This window comes from Syzygium oleosum, unplaced genomic scaffold (genome assembly GCF_021117445.2).
Source record: "Syzygium oleosum isolate NSW1041296 unplaced genomic scaffold, Sole_v2.1 Sole_v2.04, whole genome shotgun sequence".
NCBI classification, from domain to species: domain Eukaryota; kingdom Viridiplantae; phylum Streptophyta; class Magnoliopsida; order Myrtales; family Myrtaceae; genus Syzygium; species Syzygium oleosum.
This window is the reverse complement of record NW_026607488.1, coordinates 11,127,102-11,139,247: the sequence shown is the minus strand read 5'-3', so window position 1 is coordinate 11,139,247 and position 12,146 is coordinate 11,127,102. Positions and strand designations below refer to the sequence as shown.

At 45.6% G+C, this 12,146-nt stretch overlaps 1 protein-coding gene and 1 pseudogene across 1 annotated transcript; both read left to right on the top strand.

Annotated features, from left to right (window-relative positions):
* Positions 1-539: 539 nt before the first annotated feature.
* LOC115679346 (uncharacterized) lies at positions 540-1,436 on the top strand. The gene is made up of 2 exons (XM_030602937.1): positions 540-594; positions 664-1,436. Exons 1-2 carry the CDS (start codon positions 540-542, stop codon positions 1,434-1,436), a joined length of 828 nt encoding a protein of 275 aa, XP_030458797.1.
* A 4,436-nt stretch (positions 1,437-5,872) lies between these two features.
* LOC115679345 (omega-amidase, chloroplastic-like) lies at positions 5,873-11,857 on the top strand (annotated as a pseudogene).
* Positions 11,858-12,146: the final 289 nt, after the last annotated feature.

Sequence of the window (12,146 nt, the reverse complement as noted above, 5' to 3'; positions counted from 1 at the left end):
TTGGGAACTGGCTTTTTGAGGGAGAACACTTTTTGAGGTTATCCTCGTAGATAGAGGAGCTAGGTTAACCCGTACCTGTTCTGGTTGTAATCGGGAAGGTCCGCGTGGTGGTCTTGTAATATATTAACCCGATGTATTGCTGATGATGTTGTTTAAATTGAGGTGTGTTTTCCTGACTATCCATGTTGTTGTGATTGGGAGTTTTTAATTCGCTTCCGCATGCGTTTAATCGTTAGTAATTCGATTGGGTCGGCGATGCATCCTAGGACGTCGCATTTATAACGACCGTGGTGGGATGTTAGCACGCTCGAGGGTCGGGGCGTGACATCCCCGTTTAAGTGGTATCAGAGCATGGTTAGCTCGATCCAAGTTTGGTCGATACCTGGAGTGATAAGGTGTGATGAGTTTTGGGATAGTTAGCTAGGAAAATGTCTTGTGCCTGTGCTTGATTACTTGATTTTATTGTTAGAAGCGGGTTGTTCATGACTTCTAATTCCTTGTTGGAATTGGAAAATAGGTTTCTGTGAGAATCCAGCGAGATGAGCAATCCTGAGCAAAGGATTCCTAGGAGAAGGACAGCTCTAAATCAAATTGGTACTGGAGGAAGGGCTCAAGAGGATCCCAGGTTAGATAGGATTATGTAAGCCTTAGAGACTTTGGTAGGGCAGCGAGCTCAGGACCAAGCAGCAGCTCCTGCTGTTCCTGCCGCCGCACCTGTTGATGTCCCGTTAGCTGGGATCGGGATTGGGGATCGACCAATGCACAAGCTGGTCGAACAATTTCTAAAGCTAAAGCCGAGGAAGTTCTCTGGCGTAGGTGATCCGGAAGCAGCAATTCTCTGGGTTAGAGAATTGGAAAAAGGTTTCGCCTTACTCAGGTGTTCTGAAGAAGAAAAGGTGACGTTAGCGGTTTACCAGCTGCAGGGTAACGCTAGCACTTGGTGGGAAGCCACTCAGAGAAGAGTCTTTCCTGAAGGTACGGTTCCAGGGTGGAATGCCTTCGTGGAAGCGTTTAACGGGAAATACTTCTCAGACTGCGCAAGAGAGCGGAAGATGGCTGAGTTCCAACAACTTCGTCAGAATCATCTGTCAGTTGATCAGTACGAGGCGAGGTTCGCCGAGCTGTCAAAGTATGCCCCGAGATTAGTCGAAGAGCCGATCGATAAAGCAAGGAGATTCCGGGATGGTCTGAAACCGGAAATCAAGGATCAACTAGTGCCCTTGAACCTGAAGAATTATGATGAACTGTATGAACGGGCTCAGCTGATTGAGAGGAATATGGCAGAACGTACAGCTGCATCTGGATCGCGGTTTGTACCTAATCGGGATAATCGTCGGTTCGGGAAGGGACCGATGACTGGAGGAAGGTATCCTATTCCACCCAACAAGAAGAGCGGCGTTGGGAAACCGGCATACAACTCCAATGCCGCGTGTTGATTTTGTGGGAAAAGGCATGGGAACGGCCCTTGCCCAAACAAGACCGTGACAGTGACGTGCTTTAACTGCGGCCAACAAGGCCATTATTCGAGGAACTATCCCCGTCAGAGGATGCCATCTCAACAAACCCGAGTGGGGCAACAAGCTAGCAATGCTCCGCAAAATCACCTGAATCGGCCACAGGCGCAGGGAAGAGTATATGCTATGGCCAGAAAGGAGGCGGAAGATTCGCCTGGTGTGGTCACAGGTACGGTCTCTCTTCAAGATTATGCTGCATATGCACTATTTGACTCGGGAGCTTCGCATTCATTCATCTCTGAACAATTTGTCAGATTAGTGGGGCTTAAACCGAAACCTTTGGATGTAGTTCTTCGTGTTACCACTCCACTAAAAGAGGAAATGTTAATTACAGTAGGATGTCCAGACTGTAAAATAGTTATTTGTGGTAGAGAGGAATTGATAGATTTACCGGTCATAGCGATGTATGACTTTGATGTCATAATCGGAATGGATTGGCTCACTAAGCAATGAGCTATAATGGATTGTTACCGTAAGGTAATTCAGTTAAATCCGTTGAATCGTACCAGTTACGAATTTGTGGGAAGCAGAGGAGGAACCTCGATCCCTTTGATTTCGTCACTTGAAGTGACCCGACTGTTAAATGAGGGTTGCCGAGGTTATTTGGCAACCGCAGTGAATATATTGGTTGAGGGACCAAAGTTGGAAGACATCGTCGTAGTGCGAGAGTTTGCAGATGTTTTTTCCAGAGGAATTGCCAGGATTACCCCCAGAGCGAGAAATTGAATTCGTGATTGAGTTGGCCCCTGGGACAGAGCCAATTTCTAGAGCGCCTTACAGAATGACATTATCAGAACTGAAGGAATTGAAGGTACAGATGCAAGAGTTGCTGGATAAAGGATTCATTCGCCCTAGTGCATCACCTTGGGGAGCACCTGTATTATTCGTGAGGAAGAAAGATGGTTCGTTACGTTTGTGTATCGACTATCGACAGTTGAATCAGGTGACCATCAAGAACAAATATCTGTTGCCAAGGATAGATGACCTATTCGATCAACTGCAAGGGGCGTCGGTATTTTCCAAGATAGACTTGAGGACAGGCTATCATCAATTGAGAATTAAGAAGGAGGATATACTGAAGACAGCATTTCGGACTCGATACGGTCATTACGAGTTTACGGTGATGCCGTTTGGATTGACTAATGCCCCAGTTGCTTTTATGGACTTAATGAACAGGGTGTTCAAAGCATATTTGGATCAATTTGTCATAGTATTCATTGACGACATACTGGTGTATTCAAAGAGCCCTGAGGAGCACGAGCAACACTTGAGGATGGTTTTACTAACCTTAAGAGAGCACGCACTTTACGCCAAGTTTAGTAAGTGTGAGTTCTGGCTCAGTCGAGTAGCTTTTCTCGGTCATGTGATCTCTGGTGAAGGAATCTCTGTGGATCCAACAAAGATTGAGGCAGTTATGAACCGGCAGATACCGACAACGATAACGGAGATTAGGAGTTTTCTAGGTCTGGCTGGCTACTACAGGCGATTCGTAGAAAGGTTCTCTGCGATCGCTACTCCTATGACACATCTATTGAAGAAGGAAGCAAAGTTCGAATGGACGGATAAGTGTGGGAGGAGTTTTCAAGAACTCAAGCACAAGTTAACTACCGCTCCAGTGCTGACGATACCATTCGGTCCTGGAGGGTATGAGATTTACAGTAATGCGTCACTTAAAGGATTAGGATGCGTTTTAATGCAACATGGAAAAGTAGTTGCATACGCGTCCCGACAGTTAAGGTCACATGAGTTAAACTACCCGACTCATGACTTGGAGCTAGCGGCGATCATTTTTGCCCTAAAGATTTGGAGACATTATTTGTACGGCGAAAAGTTTCAGATTTACACGGATCATCAAAGTTTGAAGTACTTATTTTCTCAGAAGGAATTGAATATGAGACAGCGCCGATGGATGGAACTTCTCAAGGATTATGACTGCGACATCCTGTATCATCCAGGAAAGGCTAACAAAGTAGCGGATGCGCTTAGTCGAAAGTCTGCCATCGCGCACCTGATGATTAAGGAATGGACTCTACTTGAGAGAGTACGAGATTCAGAGTTCAAGTTTGAAGTGGGTCACCTTTCAAGTCTGTTGGCTACCTTAAGAATCGAGCCAGAGGTTCAGGCTAATATTAAAGCGTTGCAGTTAACGGATCCTGAAATTCAGAAGATTCTGCAAGGGGATGCAGATAAAAGAAAACCTGATTTTCAGGTGACTGAGGATGGAACTTTAAGGTTTCGCGGACGACTGTGCGTAGACTCACGCGGCTAGAGTGAAACGGGTGCGATCGGCGCGGCGGCGCGGCTCGGCGGTGGCGACGGCAAACGGCGGTGGCGATCCGGTTGGGCGGTGACCGGCGTGCGGCTGCTCGGCGAGGGAAGGGAGCTGGCTCGGTGGGTGAGGGAGAGGGAGAGAGATGCCGTGAGATGAGAGAGAGAGAGGAAATGAGGAGAGAGAGAGAGGTCTTGGCTTAAAAATCAAGTTTTGACCAACTTTTTCCAAATTCCCAAATTGCCCCTCAATACTTGATCCACATCCACTTAAGCCAACATATCCAAGGGCATTTTGGTCTTTCAATTGGCTGAATTATTGGGGTTGATCTTATCCAAATATCCTCCAATAATTTCCCTCAAAAATTCGGAATACTCAAAAATAGGCCTAGGGGCAATTTCGTAATTTTCCGGATTCAGGCCGAATTTCCAATTTTTGACCGTACTTACCCCAAATATAATTGGCCACTCAAAAATGATGTCGTCCTCGCAAAATAGTCGCACACGACCCCGAAAATCGACATCTAAGTCTGGATCAACTTTTGCGATCAAAATCGCTCAATTTCAATTTTAGGGTCTCTCACTAACGGGCGGCTGTTTAGGGGTTACGCGTATCGACCTAGGGTTACTCGAGTAGTGATGGTCTCGATTACCGAGAGAGAACGTGAGGAATTACCACTAGTTCCGAGGGTCGCGATCGTTCGGTTTAAGTTCGGGATTTGTTCGCATCGCGTACTCTCGGTCGTGCGGAATCACCCGCGATCCGATCGTACGTCATTGCCCAAACTAAATCCGTCACCTCCCTAAGATCGGCCCACATTGGCCCAAAATATTTCCTCGTCATTTCTCGGAATCGGTGCTCGATTCACGATCGGGTCCCTGGTCCACGTACCATTTTCCTAGTTAGTCATTCCCTACTGGTCAGTATCCCGTGAAGGATCCGTTCCTGGCGAGACTCGCTAAAATTAATTGAGAGTAATATCAATCTCATTGATCCTGGAAATTGATCGAAATTCCGGATGTTACAAGACAACTAGAAGATCCCACCACCAGGCAAATCTTGTCTCTTTTCGACTAGTTCGATTGGAAAGTACACACTGCTTCTTGTTTTGCTAGAATTACAATATACATATTCTATGTCGTGTGGAAAGAAAGAGAATATTATATAGTCCATAGTCAATGGCACTGGGGTACTTATGCGTTGCATAAAAAAATTCACCTGAGAAAATATCTTTTGTGGACTTTCCAGTTTCATCAATTAGGTAACATAATTTGGTTTTGCTTTCAATCAGGTTCATCTATCTAATGCTGGATCAGTTATCCATCGAAATCTAACTGGAGTGCTTAAATTGATGTTAAATGACTTGATAAAAGTTGAAATAAAGTTTAGTGACTTGTCGTTTGAAAATTAATCCTAGTTATTTAATCATAAAATTTAATTTTGGCATATCCTCACTTGCATACAATTTAGTGGACGATTCTATTATTTCGCATGTGTAAAATCGGAATTATTTTCCTTGCGGGTAAATTCAGGAAAATGTTGGTAACTTTTTATGAATTGAAAATTATTCTTTTATAATGAATTTTGGCCTACAGCTTCACCTCTAAACATATGAAGTTCTTCCATAATCAAGATGATTACAATTATAAGCAAATTGAATTATTTCAAAACTCTAAGTTTCGTAAGATCAGTCATTTGAACAATAAGAGATTTAACTCTCTAAGAGTTGTAAGTTCTTTATGAATTATGAACCTCAACTTCACTGAAAACTAGTGAAATTCTTCCATAATGAAAACGAACACAATAATAAACATATTAGCCATATAAAAGTTTTTAACTTTTGCATTATTACTCATGTGACGAACTCAGAACTTTAATTTTCTTGCATTTTAAGGTTCTTTTCAGAACGTTGGAATCTCTGATTGATAACTTACTATGCTATAATGGTTCATTATTTCTGATTCACATAACATGTACGCTAACATCAACAGCAATTCTTGTTATGTGACCCAATGGCTAAATGATCCCCGTGGAATGATGCAAAAAAGGTAACATCTCTTCACGGAATCAGTAACCATTGATACGATGGATGGATCATGGAGAATTCTACCTCAATCACAAGGTTTCGATGCCTGCTGTAACTTCTCGAGATTGGACTGACTTGTAAGAAAGCAATTTACTGTGATCTCCTAATATCGGCATGCACAGCCTACCTTTGACCTGACTCAGGAGGTGGTCCTGGACCTGGGAAGTAGTCCGATGCCTAAAAGTTCGCCCCGAGAGAGAGAGCAAACAAGGATTATTATTGCAAACACCAAAGAGAAGTTCAAACTGGTAAAGAGTCTTGATACTTCCTGGAGACTTATTTATGTCAAACTTCAGTTAAAAGGGTCAGAGAAAAACTGCTCAACTTTGAGATGACGATCAAGAGTAAAATCGAGAAAGTATGATCTGCCGATGCAAGTATTTCCCATGATCTAGGAAGTCAATAATGATTTGTAGTAAGTAAAACACCAGCAAAGGACTGTGCACCAAACTCTTCCTAAATGCTAAACACAAAGTAAGGTTGAGACTAGGACATTAGATTTTACTAAAGAGATTTCTGATATCAACCTTGTTGCATACTGATTGAACTTTTGTTTCAGACTTGTGGCAGAAGTTCCAGACGTGACCCTTCCTTATGAGGTACAGCATGAGATTCAGATAGGGGTGAGCACGGTTCCAGGGTAGAACCGGGAACCGAAAAATCGAACCGGCGGGTAAGGTTCGATTCCCGGTTCTAGGGTGGGCAGTTTCGGTTCTCGGTTCCGGTTCAGGTTCCCAGTTCCGGAACCGGGAACCGGAACCGATGCTCTTCCTAATAAAAAATAAAAACCCTAACTTTTCTTCACAAATTTCTCTCTCTCTGTTGCTCCTCCGTTGCGCCCTCTCTCCCGCTCCCCACACCCACGACTCGACAAGACCCTCTCGCCTCTCCTCGCTCCGTTCGGCGTCCGCCTCGGCTCTTCCTCTGTCTTCATCAACTGCGGTCCGGCTCATCCACAACGGATTTCCAATTCTGGGTTTTTTTGGTGACCAATCGAGCGGCCTGTGGCTGGAGGCGCAAGAAGGGAGCGAGCAAGGACAAGAGTAAGCGTCAGTTGACGCCCGCGCTCCCTCTGCCCACTCCTCCCCTCGCCAAGGCATGGGCTCGAACCCCTCAACTTCGATCATCGATGCGGCCTCGAAATTTGACGTCTTTTCTTTGGGTGGTGTGGTTTCAGTTTCAGATCGGGCTATGCCAACTTTCGGTGACGGCGGATAAAGAGAGGAACATTGCCCATGCTCATGACGCGATTCGGGAGGCCGTGGACAAGGGCGCTCAGCTTGTTCTCTTGCCCGTGAGTCTCTCTGCATTAGGTAGACTTAGCAGATGTTTAGGCAAATGTAGCCCGTGTTGAATGAAAACGGTCATTGAGCATTTCGTGTAGCTGCGGAAAGTTTGGATGTGCCTCCTAATTGCAAAATGGGAAATTTATGGCTTACAAGAACTTTGTATGTATACCTTATCAAATGCCCTTTTGTGAAGGCGTGCACTAGAAGAAAGAATGGATAAAAGCGTCTTGAGCGGGCACGTGTCTGTTTCATCAGTTTTGGGTGACTTTCTGTGGCTAAGTTCTTATCGATGCTTATGTAATTGCTATGTTTTTATACTGCAAGCTTTGGCTTCCAGTAAAATCAGCCATATTTGCAGCCTGCGCCGTTCTAGAAAAGGAGGGAAAAATCACGCAACTTGCCTCATGGTTTTGTTGACTCTGTGCCAGGAAATATGGAACAGTCCCTATTCAAATGATAGCTTCCCTGTTTATGCTGAGGACATTGATGGAGGTTCATCTCCTTCAACTGCAATGTTATCTGAAGCTGCTAAGGCCTTGAAGGTTACCATAGTGGGAAGTTCAATCCCAGAAAGATGTGGTGATCGATTGTACAACGCTTGCTGTGTTTTTGGTTCCATTGGAGTGCTGAAAGCCAAGAACCGCAAGGTAACTTTTCTTTCCTTAAGTAACTATGTATGGAACATTTAGTTGCCTGAGTCTTCTAGTCTATATGTTGTTTGAGTTATTTTCTTTTCTTTTCTTTTCTTTTTGGCTCTATGCAGACGTTGGACGTATTGGTATAGGCATCTTTTATGATATTCGGTTTCAGGAATTGGCAATGATTTATGCTGCAAGAGGTAGGTTTCATTTCCTCTTCGTCTATTTTGCATTTCCTACAATGTTGACTGCATACTGGTGCTGGGTGTCACGCCCCGAACCCCTACGAGCTCGCGACATCCCCTGCTCCGGTCGAAATGATGCGACGTCCCAGGAACGTCGCCGACCCAACCCAGACATCAGAGCCACATGCGGAAGCGAATAACAAAACCCTGGACAAATAATGACGACAATGGGGTAGAACAACAGAACAATCCAGCAACCACATATTCATACAACACCAAATATACAAACATTATATTACACACATAAATACAGACTAACATTCTCAGCCACTGTTTAAACAAAAGTTGAGGGGTTTGGTTATCTTAACTTCACTATCGGATAACCCAAGTTATAAAACCGCTAAAACACCCTAGGGAAAAACCTAAGGGTCGCCCTCTTCCATTCTGCTTCTGAATTTCTGGCTTGAATCTCTGGAACTCACCTGCAGCTCCACTGGGCACCAACAGCAGCTCCCCGGACTTTCAAAAAAAGAAAAGGCGCACTTCTCGGGTTTAGGGTTGAGGGTCTGAAATTGGCAGTTATATAACCGTGAGACGAATCTCAATAAGTGTACAACCCCAAACCCCACGTAGGCACTCACGTACCGCCAGACGAAAACACGCATAACATGCAACGATCAATCAAACTACCAACCACACACGAACCTACCTGGAATCCATCATACACGTTCCTGCACGTTAGACAATAACACAATCAATATACCACAGCAATAAATCACAGACGCGCGCGTGTCTCAATTATAAGATAAAACCCACTTGGGCACGTCTCATACTGTGCCTAGCAGTTTTTACCCCATAATTAAGCATCACATCACGCGATACAAACACACTCGCACACCACTCACACCATGCGTCACTTTCTCAAACCTCGCTCCTCAAGCCAATTCCCGCTCATTCTCAACTCTTCCACCACTACCGCGCCCGCGAAAAACGCATCAGGCCAACGGTCTTCTAACCTCGTCAGGCATCGTCACCCCGTCGGGCCGGGCATCGTCACCTGGTCAGGGATGGCTTCGCCCCGCGTAAACATACACGCCTCAGGACGGAATCGTACACACACTTTCCTTCTACCGCGCCCGCGTAAAACGCATCAGGCCAACGGTCTTCTGACCACGTCAGGCATCGACACTTCGTCAGGCCGGGCATCGTCACCTCGTCAGGTACGGCATCGTCCCGCGTAACGTACACGCCTCAGGACGGACCTTTCCAACCAAACCACATTTCCATATCCTCGTTCCACTCAAACCACACTTACACACGGTCACACACGGCCTCCCTTACACACGGCCACACATACACACTTCACACACATACATAGCCACGCACCAATTCACATCTCACATACACTTCATAAACACACGTTCTCGTCATACGAATACACCACACGACCATACACATTTAACACACGAATTCAATGCGCATTCACACTACCACACCTCATGGCCACATACACACGGCACACAGCCACGCCATATTCAGCCCAACACATAATCCCGATCCAGCCAACAACCACACAGTCATATCACAACACATACGATCAACACACAAACTGGCATTTCTCCACACCCAAACGTTATCAAATCAGTTCAGGCCCTTCACGGCAATTTCACAAAATCTCGGGCCGGACCTAACAGTACCAACCACACGACAAACAGCACCCCACAGCACCTAAAACCACACATCACAGCCATCAATCAGTCCTTTTCGCCCTCAAAATCACCATATCTCACTCCCGGCTCTTCACGGCACTTTCATAAATTTATGAGCCGGTCCTAATGGTACTAACCGCGTATCGAACAGCCACTCACAGCACATCACACGGCATATCACAGCCAGCAAACAATATTTTCTGCACCCAATTTCATCCCGATCAATCCGCAACATCACAGCCTTAACTCAGCCTCCTAAACCTCGAAATTTCATCGCCAAATCAGTCCACGACAAACCAATTTCCAACCCTCGATTCAGTCCCGAAATAGCCACAAAAACAGCCCCTAAAATGCCTAAATCGAGTCTTAAACGGGCCTAGAAATACCCGAGGTCCTAAATGACATTTGGGGAAAACACTTACCTAAAAAGCGAGACAGAACGGAGTTGGAACGGTGCGGAACAGAACAGCAGCAGCAGCAGCAGCAGCGGCGTCGCCGGCGTACGGACGTCGACGTACGGCGTCCGTACGGACGCTGTACGGATCCGTACGGACGCGACGTGCGGGGCGACGTACGGCGAGGCTGGACGTCGTGGCGGCAGCGGCTCGGTCGTTCGAGCTCCGGTGCAGCGGCGATCGGCCTCCAAGCGACGGTTCTCGGCTTTCCTTTCGTCGAACGGGGAAAAAGAGGGAGAGAAAGACAAGATGGGGCGGTGCTGCTGGTGGGTGGTGACTGGACAAGGCAGCAGCAGCAACGACGGCGGTCGGCGTGGCTCCGGCGAGCTCCGGCGAGGACGGCCAAGGAAGAAGGAAAACGGAGGAGGAGGAAGAATCGTGGGGGAGGGGCTGCTGTGGGTGGTCTGGCCGAATGGGGCTGGGAGGAGAGAGAGAGAGAGGGTCAGCTGGTCAAATATGACAGCCCCAAGTGCCACGTGTCGCGATCCTACGCACTTTGACCATTTTACCCTTGATCCGACGGCCCTTATTTGTCCAAATCCAATAATTGAGGGGTAAAAGTGTCCAAGGCCCAATAATGCAGCTGAAAAACCATTAATAATAATCCCAAATAATTACCCAAAATTCGGAACTGAAACGGGCCCAGGGGCAAAATTGTCATTTTTCCGGTCCCGGGGCGAAATTCCAATTTTTATCCCAATCAACCCCAAATATGCGTGGCCAACATAATATGGCGTCGGAATCGCGAAAATAGCTTCTTAAGCCCTCGAAAATCGACTGCAAAGTCCTGAGAATAAAATAATATTATTTTTCACTTCCGAGCCAAAATTCCAGTTTTTGACCGAAACAACTCTAAATGCACGTGGCCACCCCAAAATGACACTAGCCTCGAAAAATAACCTCAAACAACCTAAAAAACCAACATCTGTGTCTACAGGGGCAAAACCGTAATTTTTCCGGCCCCGAACCGAAATCCATTTTTTTGCAGAAATGGGTGGCCCCAAAGTTGGCCAAGCCAAAAACGTCATCGGCCGCTCAAAATTGTCACTTTCAAAATTCTCGATTCCCGGGCCTGAATTCCAAGAAATGACTAAAATTGAACAATCGCGACTTTAGCTTATCTCTGGCTAACGGGTGGCTCTCTGGAATTACGCGCTCTCGACCCGTGACCGACACTAAGTCAAATCACGTTTAAGTTTACTCTACCCAGGACGACCTCGGTTGTCATATAATTGCGAGGGTCTGTCACTAGTTCCCTTCGGACACGATCAATCAGATAGACCGGTCTCGGTTAGCTCAAAACATTCCCTCATCAATTCATATGGTCGAAGATCGAACCCAGGTCAAGTTCTTTGGTCGTGCGAACTCAATCCCGTAACGGCCCTACCCTTAAGGTTAGCATCCCGTGAATGCGCATTTCCGGGTGAGACCTCACTATAGTGCATTGGTCAAATTCATTTCTTAAATCCCGGGAAAAGGATCGAAAATTCAGACTGTTACACTGGGGCTGCCACTGGCCCAGTCTATGCAGTTCGAAAGTAAGAAGATTTCTGATAGTAAACATGTATGTCTTAAGTGGTGGACCTTTGGATTGTTTTCCTTTGATTTATTTTCGTTTTATCCCTTCCAATGATTTTTAAGTTGAACATCAGCAAAGTAAGCCTTGCACAAAGGGGGCTTAGCTGTATAAATGCTTTTACGACATTGCGATATGTCCTCTATTGCTTTTTGTATAGAAGATATCTCTTTTCAATATGGAGTCCTAATTAGCTAGTTTTTGCCTCCTCCACTATTATATTGTTTTAAGTTTCTTTCCTAGATTAATGAGGTTTGCTATTGGTGTTGCTAATTGGCCTTTTATTGACAATATCATTCTACTAAATATATTTGCACTGATCCATTGATAATAAAGTTATATGATGCTGAACTTTTGGTATTTTCTATTCTGCATAAATGGATCTAGGTTGTTAGATAATATCCCCTTTTCTACTAAGCGAAATA

Bases quoted from the DNA above. Each gene is read 5' to 3' on its own strand.
- LOC115679346 (XM_030602937.1), top strand. From the start codon at position 540: ATGAGCAATCCTGAGCAAAGGATTCCTAGGAGAAGGACAGCTCTAAAT. The intron at 595-663 runs GTACTGGAGGAA...AGACTTTGGTAG, and splicing joins GACAGCTCTAAATCAAATTG to GGCAGCGAGCTCAGGACCAA.